The sequence below is a fragment of the Micromesistius poutassou genome, assembly GCF_964030765.1.
Source record: "Micromesistius poutassou genome assembly, contig: SCAFFOLD_6301, whole genome shotgun sequence".
Classification (NCBI taxonomy): Eukaryota; Metazoa; Chordata; class Actinopteri; order Gadiformes; family Gadidae; genus Micromesistius; species Micromesistius poutassou.
The window spans coordinates 1-10,650 of record NW_028178048.1 but is presented as its reverse complement, the minus strand read 5'-3'; the positions used below and the strand labels follow the sequence as shown (position 1 = coordinate 10,650).

General features: G+C 49.1%; 1 protein-coding gene across 4 annotated transcripts; it reads right to left on the bottom strand.

The window, feature by feature from the left end:
* Positions 1-2,604: 2,604 nt before the first annotated feature.
* On the bottom strand, positions 2,605-8,307 carry LOC311374836 (BTB/POZ domain-containing protein 3-like; the record flags this gene model as incomplete). Of its 4 annotated transcripts, none has more annotated exons than XM_084490590.1 (5): positions 2,605-3,637; positions 4,322-4,440; positions 6,473-6,563; positions 7,897-8,004; positions 8,093-8,307. In XM_084490590.1, the coding sequence occupies 5 exons, from the start codon at positions 8,305-8,307 to the stop codon at positions 2,605-2,607; spliced, it is 1,566 nt and encodes a 521-aa protein (XP_084346716.1). The 4 variants fall into 4 exon arrangements, with proteins under 4 accessions (XP_084346716.1, XP_084346717.1, XP_084346718.1 ...); XM_084490591.1 differs by having other exon boundaries at positions 7,897-8,007; positions 8,099-8,307; XM_084490592.1 differs by having other exon boundaries at positions 8,099-8,307.
* Between the last annotated feature and the right edge of the window lie 2,343 nt (positions 8,308-10,650).

Below are 10,650 nucleotides of genomic sequence, written 5' to 3'. Positions count from 1 at the left end.
CATCAATAGGTCCAGGCGGTCGAATAGCCGCGTCTCTGCCACATCAGGAGTGGAGCGCTTTAGTGTTTCCAGATCGTTTCTTGGCATTTGACAGAATCGAGATAACACTCGCTGAAAGTCGAAGATTGTGAAGTAAAACGAATATATATATACATGTTGATATTGACGTCTCCTGACAGATAATAAGAAGGCAAAATAAGATTGATGTTGTATCCAACTGGACACACACCAGACTAAAATGATCAATGTGGGCCCAACTGTGACTGAATGTGTTGAAGTGGTGTAAAAACCAAAGCCAGTTGTTGCTTCTGTTTATCTTTTCGTTTTGCCCTTTTATGTTTACGCCTATCGGGATGTTATCGCAGAGCCAATGCTGCACAGGTACAGCCTCTTCTAATTGGTATTGCTTTCACATTGATCATACTCAGAGAGAGAGAGAGAGAGAGAGAGAGAGAGAGAGAGAGAGAGAGAGAGAGAGAGAGAGAGAGAGAGAGAGAGAGAGAGAGAGAGAGAGAGAGAGAGAGAGAGAGGGGGTTTAGCGTAATCCTCTTTGGTGTGATGCAAACATGGTAAGGAGAGACAGGGAGCGAGTAGTACATTGAAAATTGCCTTTGCCCATTATCCATCATCAGCGCAAAACAACAACAAGCATTTCCTTCGCTCTGTCTTTGATCTATTGTTCTCTCTGTTCATGGTAGATTCCCTGTTTTTCGTGGGGGGAAAGCAGGATACAGAAAAAACAGCTTGTACCACCTGTTTGGTTTTATTTGCATCATTGACAGTCATACACATTCATAGGTCTCTCAGCACTGTAGCATGTAAACGCAGGAAATGAACCTCAGACTGCCCGGTTAATTCTGCTGTCCCCAATACAGACACAAGCGTGGATGTTTACCTCACACATAGAAGCAGATACGATATCACAAAGTTGAAATGACAAATAAAAAAAAGATCAAAAAGGCTAACACATCTAATCCCAAACTCAGATCGGTGCAATTATTCAGCATTATATTTGTTAAATGCTTCATTGTATGCTGCCTCACATCACTCTCACACACACACACACACACACACACACACACACACACTGACTCAACCATTGACATTGACCCCCTTGAGAAAACGAGTGAACAAAAATAACAATAAACCAAAAAACAAAAGAGAAGAAATCATCGGCATTTCCTCTCAATAGCATCAATTCATTCTTCTCAGTTATTTCGACCGTAAACCTAGGCGCCGCTGATGTTGGAGGCGTTGCGGCGGGAGAGATGGTGGAGTGGATAGCAATAAGTGGTTTGTGGTTCGGGGGAAATCTGCTTCCGACAAGTACAGAGGATGCTGGGGCTGGGCGTGGGGGGAGGGATGGTCGCATTACGTGTAGTGCTTCCTGGTGCTGCCTAGTCTAAGACCTCCCTCCCATGTCCTCAAGCTCTCTTTGAGTGCCACATCACTATCTTGAAAGTCTCAAAAGCTGAAGGTTTCAATTGCAACACTCAAATACAAAACGACGATAACGGGTGTGACATTTTTTAAGATAGAATTGCTGTTGAACAGTAATCAGAGTTCTGTCCATGAAGGCATGGCCTTATTTTCTGTTCCACTTTAATACTGTATGTGATAATAGTGCTAATCGAATTGAAAAATAAAGTCAACTATTGCTATACATATACATATACATATACATACATATATACACACATACATATATGTATAAACATATACTGTATGTGTATATATACATATTTATGTTTATATATACATATATGGTTATATATATACACATATATGTATATATACTGTATATATATATCCATATGTTTATATATGTGCATTGTATGCAAGCATACAAATAATAAACATAGCATATTAATTATAGAAGCTATTTTTAAGGACTGGCCACAAAAGTGGCAGTACACTATATACAGTTACATTTATGAACTTTTACACATTTATACATGCACAGTAATAGCAAAAAGATTCTTTCTTGAGGGCTTTTTGCCTGCCAATTGGAGGCAAGATTCAACAGATCCAGCCAGTTGGCTTTTCACTTTGACATCTTACAAACTGTACAAATCCCTCGGGATCCTTTTAAAGTTTTTCCTCTGCTTTTTTTGTCTTTATTTTTTCGCACAAAAGTGATTATTAGGCATTGACAAAGACTGGCATTATAGACAGCTATATCTCCTTAAGTGTCTTTTAAAGTGGAGTGGTAACACTTAACAATAAGGGTACAAGAATTAACCTTTATATAACATTAGCTAAATCAATAAGCACTAACCAACAATGAACTAACAGTTAACAAACGGTCTAGTAATCATGTGTTCATGTGTACTACTGGGGTTCATGTTAACTAAGAGATTCATTTATTCATCATCATATGATGCTTACTGCTAAACCTAGTTCATGTATAAAAAGATACCTTAGTTGACAAGTTAACTAACACCATTAGTAAAGGATCAAACCATGACTTAACTGTTAATTAGCTGTTAGTTAACCGTTGTCGATACTTATCCCTGCATTAACTAATGCCAACTCAATGTTACTCATTGTACCCTTTTGATGTAAAGTGTCTCCAGGCCAGGGGAGACCAGAAGATGAAAGAGTTCAAGCGTAGAAGATGAGCTCGGGGATCTGTCCCCCCTGCACGCCGGTTCCATTAGTGCTGTCTGAGGAGCACTGGAACTGGTAGGTCACCCGGCCGCACTGCACCTCCGTCACGCCCTCCTGCCCGAAGTAGCTGAGCTCGCTGCCGTCCAGCACCACGCTGGCCGTGTAGAAGGTGTCGGGCTCGATCTGCACCGGGTACTCGAACCACACGGGGAAGGTGTTGCTGGAGCCGTCCGAGAAGTACTTGGTGAGGTTCTGGCCCAGCAGCACGCCCTGCCGCTTCAGCTCGATCCGCGCGCTGTACTCGGCCGAGCCGCAGCTCGAGCCGTACAGCCCGAAGCCGGCGATGAACACCCGCTTGTCCACGGCGAACTGGATGCTGTCGCAGCGGCCCCGGTAGCGCCACTGGTTGCTGCGGTAGGCGCAGGACTGGAAGCGGTGGCACCGCTGCGGGCTCAGCCCCCTGCGCGGCTCGCTGGCGAACTGCAGCTCGGGCTTGTTGGCGGCCGTGTACCACAGGAAGATGTCGTTGGTCTCGTGCAGCGTCAGCACGCCCGACTGCGCCGCGCCGTTGGCAAAGTCGTCCAGCGCCATGGTGGGGATGCGGATGAGGTACACGGCCTCGCCCAGCACCTTGCGCTTGTTGTCGATGGACAGCGTGATGTCCTTGCGCTGGCACTCGGCCTCGGCCCAGCTGAGCGCCGCCTCGAACACCACCAGCTCCTTGGTGTTGAGCGTCTCCCGCTGCAGGATGCTCTCCAGCGTCTGGGCGTCAATGTCGCAGAAGCCCTCGGAGCGCAGCGCCAGCTCGGCCTGCGCGTCGATCACCTCCCAGCAGCGCTGCGTGAGCTCGGGCTCCTCGAACAGGCAGCTCTGGGAGAGCAGCACGCAGGCGTTCTTGGCGCTCAGGCTGGTCTCCAGGAAGTTGACGCAGGCGCGCGCCAGGTGCGGCACGATGTACTTCTTGGCGGCGTAGAGGGTGGCGAGCACCGTGTCGGCGCTGAGGTCGATCTCGTCGCAGTAGATGTACCTGTGGGTGTGAAGGGGGGGGGGGAAGGGGGGAGTATTAGCTCTCAGACTGTTAGTTGGAAGTGGTGTTTGTGTTTAGTGTAGATACGCCTTTTTTTATTAAGTTATCCCATGACCGCCCCCCCCCCCCCCCCCCCCCTTCTTCTTTGTACAAAAAGTGTAATTGGAAGCGCGGTAGAAGTGATTGCGTTACTCATACAGTCTGGCATTTAGGATTGATCCACACGTGGAAGGCTTGAGTTAATAGAAAAACAGCTTGGGACAGGAAGGAGAGCAAGGCAATAAACAATAGGGAGTGATTCAGCTTGAAGGAAAATGCGAATATGTGACAAATGGGTTCGTATACCACTCTGAGAGTTGAAAGGAATTACACGTTTTTCCTTTTGGAAGCAACGTAAAGAAATGGGTCATCTTGTCCTGTGACAGTCCCGCCTGGTTCCAAACAGCGATTAGAACGGGGACTAAACTGAAACGGTGGCGAGTATATTGGAAGCTCCTATCTTAATAGACGACGGGTTTGGTGTTCAGTGTTGGCACATTACAGGTAATTTAACCATCGCCTCGAGTGAAGAGATATGAAACGTACCCCTATTGTAAATGGGTTAGGAACCGAAAGGGGACAGAAATACATGAAATCTGGTGCCTTCAAGAGTTTATTGAAATAGAAGAATATCATTACACTCACTTCAGCATGGCAAGGAATGCTGCTGGTTCCACATCAGGGATGCGGATTTCACCCTTGTTTTCCGCCAGCTCACCGTAAAACATTGCATGAAACACTGAGCTGCCCACAGCCAAAACATACTGTTGGGAGAGAGAGAGAGAGAGAGAGTATGAGAGCCAAGAACACATCAAAAACTACAACATGAATTTCTTTGTCTGCCGTGATGTTGACACATTTGCACAGAGAGGGGGGAAACGTGTAATTGTAGGAAGTTGTCAAAATCGTAATTTATTTGCACTGCAGTTCTTTTCAGTCTTAAACAAAGAACGCTGTACAATGTTTCGGTGTGTATCAGTGTAAAGTCATTAGAAGGTTCCTGCACAGTGAGCGGTGCTTAGATTCACAACCCCCATTCCCTCTGGGGACAAAGAGAGACACATATCCAACGCACCCAATCCCCAGCCACCGCTGCCGAAAGAAATGTGCGAACAATCCAAAGAGCACAAGTGAATGGAGAGCAATACAACCACACGTTTGGTTTACAGCTGTTAATGAATGAACTTATCTGCTGATGAAATCAGAGGCAACACAATACCAGGATGATTTCAGGATGTAACATAGAAGGACTGGTGAATACCGCAATTATACTCAAGTAATTCATGCATGCATTTCTGCTTGTGTGTGTGTGTGTGTGTGTGTGTGTGTGTGTGTGTGTGTTCGCGTGTGCATGTGTGTGTGTGTGTGTGTGTGTGTGTGTGTGTGTGTGTGTGTGTGTGTGTGTGTGTGTGTGTGTGTGTGTGTGCCTGCCTGTGTGTGTGCGTGCGTGTCCGTGTGTGTGTGTGTGTGTGTGTGTGAAAACCTTAAAAATCACATATTTACTCTCAATGGGGTGACTTGAAATTCAAGTTGCTAATGACTAACGAGACTGCGACAAAGATAAAAAACGAAATGTCGCACATCTCTCAAGTGTGCCATCAATCCATCCGAGGAAAACGGTTACCTGGTAGATGAAATTGCTATTGAGAATCTGAATTCATGCCAAATGGATGTCATAAAAACCGCAGGGCAGGACAACATCATCACTGTTGGTTTAATACAGGAAGCAGTCTAATCATCTAAAATGTCCTTTCTCAAAATGCTTTCCACTCAAGTTCAACGGCCAAAAAAACATCATCCGCAAACACTCACTGACTCAGCAAACCGTGGGCGACAGGCCAATGTGAACCGGACGGTCATTGCAATTAATTGTAGTGGAAAAGTGGCGGCTGAATCCCTTTCTACATATTTTCTACACATGACTGTGCGCTCCTATTCACCCAGAGCCTTGACAGTGATGTCCTGCTACGTGTGGGGGTACGGGGCTTACAAGAATACGACAGACCTTTAAAAAGAATGACCATGAACGTCTGGAAAACAGCGAGGTCGGGGGAGCCTCACAGGTGGATCGTGATGAAATAATGGGAGTTAGCTTTGCGTGAGTATAAACCACCAAATGGCCCTCGTAATCGTTCTACTTATATAAGCCGTTGCAGAGAAAAAAACTTGAAGATTGTAACAAATGCCTAAATTGGCAATTAAATGAATAAAAGGGGAAATAGAAAGAAAAGGCCCATAAAGAATATAGCATATTTAAATGTTTAACAATATAATAATATTATATTTAATATTATATTATATATTTTAAAGAAGATAACAATAAATGCAGCAGGGTGGTGGTGGTGCTAGTTGGGGTGAAACCCGCCAAAGAGCAGACACAGGGAATTTGACCCAGAGTGCAATGGAATTAACCCTGGGTGCGATGGCAGCCAATGAGAGCAGCCCTTCCCTTCCCCTCCCTCCCTCCCCAACACTCCCCCGTCCATCACCCGGTCTCATTTGCATAAATAATAGAAGAGTGTCTCGCAGCAGAAGCAGAGGCACGTGGCACTAAAGTGAAAGACGGAGCACAAAAGGGCCACTATCGCTGGCAAACTGTGTTTAAACGCTGCGTGTGCACGTGCACGCATGTGGTTCCGTGTGTGTGTGCTTGTGCGCGCATAATTATGTGTGCGTGCGGGAGCGATGCTGATAAGATGTAAACCAACAACATTTGGCCCGGCTGACGCGCTGTTTATTAATGGTAGCGGCGGCGACAGTGGCGGCCGTGACAGGACTGCGTGATGAGAGCCTTACCCGGTGTCCGGGCAGCCGCTCCGTTCCTCCGGGCTGACCCACCAGGAAGTGAACATCTGCCATCAGCTCATTGTTGAACATCACAGAGTTCCTGTGAAGCAGAGCGATAGGAGGAAGGTGTTAGCGTGGTGCATGTACGGGGGCGGGGGGGGGGGGGGGGGGGGGGGGGGGGGGGGGGGAGAGCATGAGAAAGCTGGAAAACAACCACAAAACCAATCTGGGTGTTTTTTAACGTTAGAATATCAATATGAAGACTGGATGGTAATCCGACGACCTGCCATGAAAAGATTACCTTTTCCATATGAAATAGATTAACCGAGATGTCTTTGAATCATTTGTCATCAAAGTGAGTCCAATAATCCTGTCAGGTCTCAGATGAAGAACATTGACATCATGCATGGATCGGCATCATATTCACAAGCAACGCCCTGTATTGATTTACTGTTTAACACGTACACATCTGTGTCTGTGGATTAGTGAAGTGTGCCACAACAGGCCAGTGGACACCGTCGAGCCCGTTGGAAAATCCTCACTTTGAAAGAATGGAACCAATAACAAAGCCAGGGTTCATATATTATGGAGTGGTGGAACATGTCACAGTTTGGGGCAGACAAACAGCTACATGGTGTTCTGGCGCCACAACAAAGCGCACACATTTCAGCCTGGACATCTGGGGTCTTCTACTGATAGGCCAAGGTAAACATTGTGCTTTTAGTGCACAGCAACCCTCCGCCTGTTGTGCATATCAAACACACCCGGTGCATGTCAGCAGCCCTGAGCTCGGGTCACAGTGACTGTGTGTGTGTCTGTGTGTGTGCGTGTGTGCGTGCGTGCATGCGTGCGTGGCGTGCGTGCGTGTGGTGTAGAGAGACTGGAGAGGCAGTGAGCAGAGCTATAGCAGCCCCGGCAGATTAAGGGCAGAGCAGCAGGGAGACCTACCTACCTACACACACACGCACGCACAAAAGCAGAAGGATGCATGTACGCATAAACATCCATTAACAAGGCACCCGTGAGAAAAGACACAGAGCTGTGCACACACCACAGAAACACACACATCTGAACCACAACGGACACGCACGCATTCACTACACTCTATTCCCCATCCACTGTACGATGCCTTAACACACAGCCATGGTCAACCCCCCCAAGGGCACACGCACAAACACACACACAGCACACACAACAGACCCATGCCAATGCTGAAACCCATGCGCTTCACGCCATGCCCCTTACATGTCAAACCTCACAGTTCAACGTTCTGTCTCAAAGCTGTCCTCAAACCCCCCCCCCCCCTCTCCACTATGTATCGCACTTTAACCTGCGCAGCTCACTGCCAGTGAAGCTCCACCAAGGTGAGGGTGAACCGTGTCGGTCCCTGCTGCCGCCGGGGGCCAGCGGTCTGAAGGCACAAGAGCACCCACCTCTCTCTGATGGTGGAATAGAGTCCCTGCCAGTTGCAGTTCTGTATGGTGTTGTTGTTGTTGAGGTTCTGCTGGTGGTACTGTTGCACCGAGCCGCCGCTGCTGCTGCTGCTGCTTGCTGCTGCTGTCACTGCTGCTGCTGGGGCTGGTGGTGATGGTGGTGCTGGTGACGGAGCTGTCGCCGCCGTCATTGGACCCGGACGGCGACTTCTTGGCGGGAAATATATCCGCGGCCATCTTCTTCTTCTTCTTTCCCTTCAGGGTGATGATCTCGTAGCAGACCGGCGGCAGTTTGGAGCTGCCGCTGGGGCTGGCCGTCTTGGGGCTCTTACTGGACCTGCTCTTGACCGACTCGGGAAGCATCAACAAGAAGGTCAGACATTTCATGTTCCTTCCCTTGGCATCGACCATGAGTGTTGTGCGACTGCCGAGCAGTGGGGATCAGGACATGCAGAGAAGAAGAGCATGCGCCGCCACTCTCCGGGTAGGCGGGCGGGCGGGCGGTACGGGTCCGGTGGAGGTGGTAGGGATGGAGGTGGGAGGGCGGGGAAGGGTGGAGGGGTCAGCAGGTGGCGAGGTGGCGGCGGCGGTGGCGGCGGTGGCGGTGGTGGGGAGGTTGGAGCGGAGGGGCGAGCGGTGAACAGAGAGCTGTGTCCTCCCGGGTCCTGGCTTCCCTTCCCTGTGAGCGCGGTATCCCGTCCAGGAGATGAGCGCGGGGGCTCTGTCGCCGGTCTGTTTGTTGTCTGTGTGGAGCGCTCTCCTCTCCTCTCCTCTCTCCTCTCCTCTCTCCTCTCGCGGCGGTCCTCTCTCTCTCTCTGAGTCTCCTCTCTTCCCGTCACTCGTGTGAAGCGCTGCTCCCCGCCGGACGGTCCAAAGGCACCTTCCCTGGGGGGGAAGTTTGGAGAGCCGCTGAAGGAGAGCCACAGCGGGTTCCCATCCCTGCCTTTTCCAAAAGAGCAGCAGGAAAGAAGAAGAGAAACACCCTCTTTAAATCAATCCTCTCTTTCTTTCCGTCTTTGTGTCTTTGTGTCTTCCTCCTCCCTGTCCTCTCTCTCTCTCTCCCTGCGAGCTGTCTGGCGGGGGGGCTTGCGGTGCGCGGCGGCGTGACAGCCCCCAGATTTAGTGCAGCTGCAGTGCTCCGCGGACCAGGCACTTGACAGTGGCTCTCTCCCTTCCTTCTTTCATTTCTTCTTTTCCTACTCCCCCTACCTCTCTCTGCTCTGCTCCACTGTCTGTCTCCTGATGTCTCTCTCTCTCTCTCTCTCTCTCTCTCTCTCTCTCTCTCTCTCTCTCTCTCCCTGTTGCTCTCTCTTTTGCACTCTTGCTCTCGCTCTGTTTCTGGCTCCTCAGCTGTGTCTCTGTCTCCCCGGCGCCGCTCCTCTCCTCTCCTCCACTCCGAGGAGAGCAGTCATTCACTGGTTCCTGGGAGCTGCCTCCGAACAGCACAGAGCTCCGCTAAGCTACTGCTTCTGCTGACTACAGTGGCTTGAATGGGGGAGCGCAGCCAGGAAGGATGGAGAGGGAAAAAAACTCGCCCCCCCCACTCACACACACACGGCCACTCACACACATACACACACACACTCACACACATACACAGAGCGCTGTGCAAGGCGCCCCCCCCCCCCCCGGCCCTACCCCTGCCCTCCCCCCCTACCCTGCTTCAGCCAATAGGAGAGCGGAGGCTGTGCGATTGGCCGATGCAGCCCTTTTAGCTGCGCATACTTAAATATTCAATTGCCATCCCCTCAGTTAAAGTGACAGCCATGGGCTTCTTTTTTGGGAAGGCAGGGGGGGGGGTGGCTTGGATTAATCAGTTTTCCATTTTTATGTTTGCTTCTTTTTGTTTGTGTTGTGCTTGCTGACGTTGTGTAGATGTAGAAAATCCCCATTGTGTTTCAAAGGGGAATGTAAATCTGAAATGTTCTTTTTTAAAGGACAGCATTTGACTAAGCTTGGGTTCGCCTCACAGTCATACATTTTAATGAGTTGTTAATTAATTGGCCCCATAGGGTGAATTTGCATTTCCCTTCCGCCCAGAGGCCACAGTCACTTGGACCCGATGAATCCATCACAATGCCATAAACACAAGCTTTTCCCGCAAAAAAAAAGAAAATACAGTCGACCCGCACTCTTTTCCAATGTCAAACGTGTCCCCATTAAAGGAGTCCTTGGGGGTAATGCAGTGCGTATATCTTCAGACTCTTCACATTGCCAACGACCTGATCAAAATCATGTCAAACCGGCGGAGGGTTTTCCTTTGCTTGCCTCTGTCTGCTGACAGGAGCGCCGTTTTCCCGTTCCAACTCAGAAGAAATCAACATACAGTCCCCCCGTTGTGTCCTCACTACAGGGGAAGAGGGGGCGGGGGGGGGGGGGGGGGGGGGGGGGGGGGGAGTGCGTAGGGGGTACTGCCGGCTGGAAATGTTATGCATTTGTTTACATGATGTACACCACACACACACACACACACACACACACACACATAACTGCCGCGGTTCAAGACTCTTTGTGTTGTTAGCATCCGATTCCACTTCCATTTTCCGTTGTAAACATGTATTTTTATGCTGAATTTGGTATGCTTTTCTTTTGATACGCCACCCGGGCCAAATCAACACAATTATAGCTGCGGTGGTCATAGTAGTAGCAGTGCCAGAAAAAGCAGATGAAGCAGAAGAAGCAGTTGTAGAAGTAGTAGTATTTATCATGATCATAGTAATAGTAGTAGTGCTATTGCATATTATGCATTTAAGG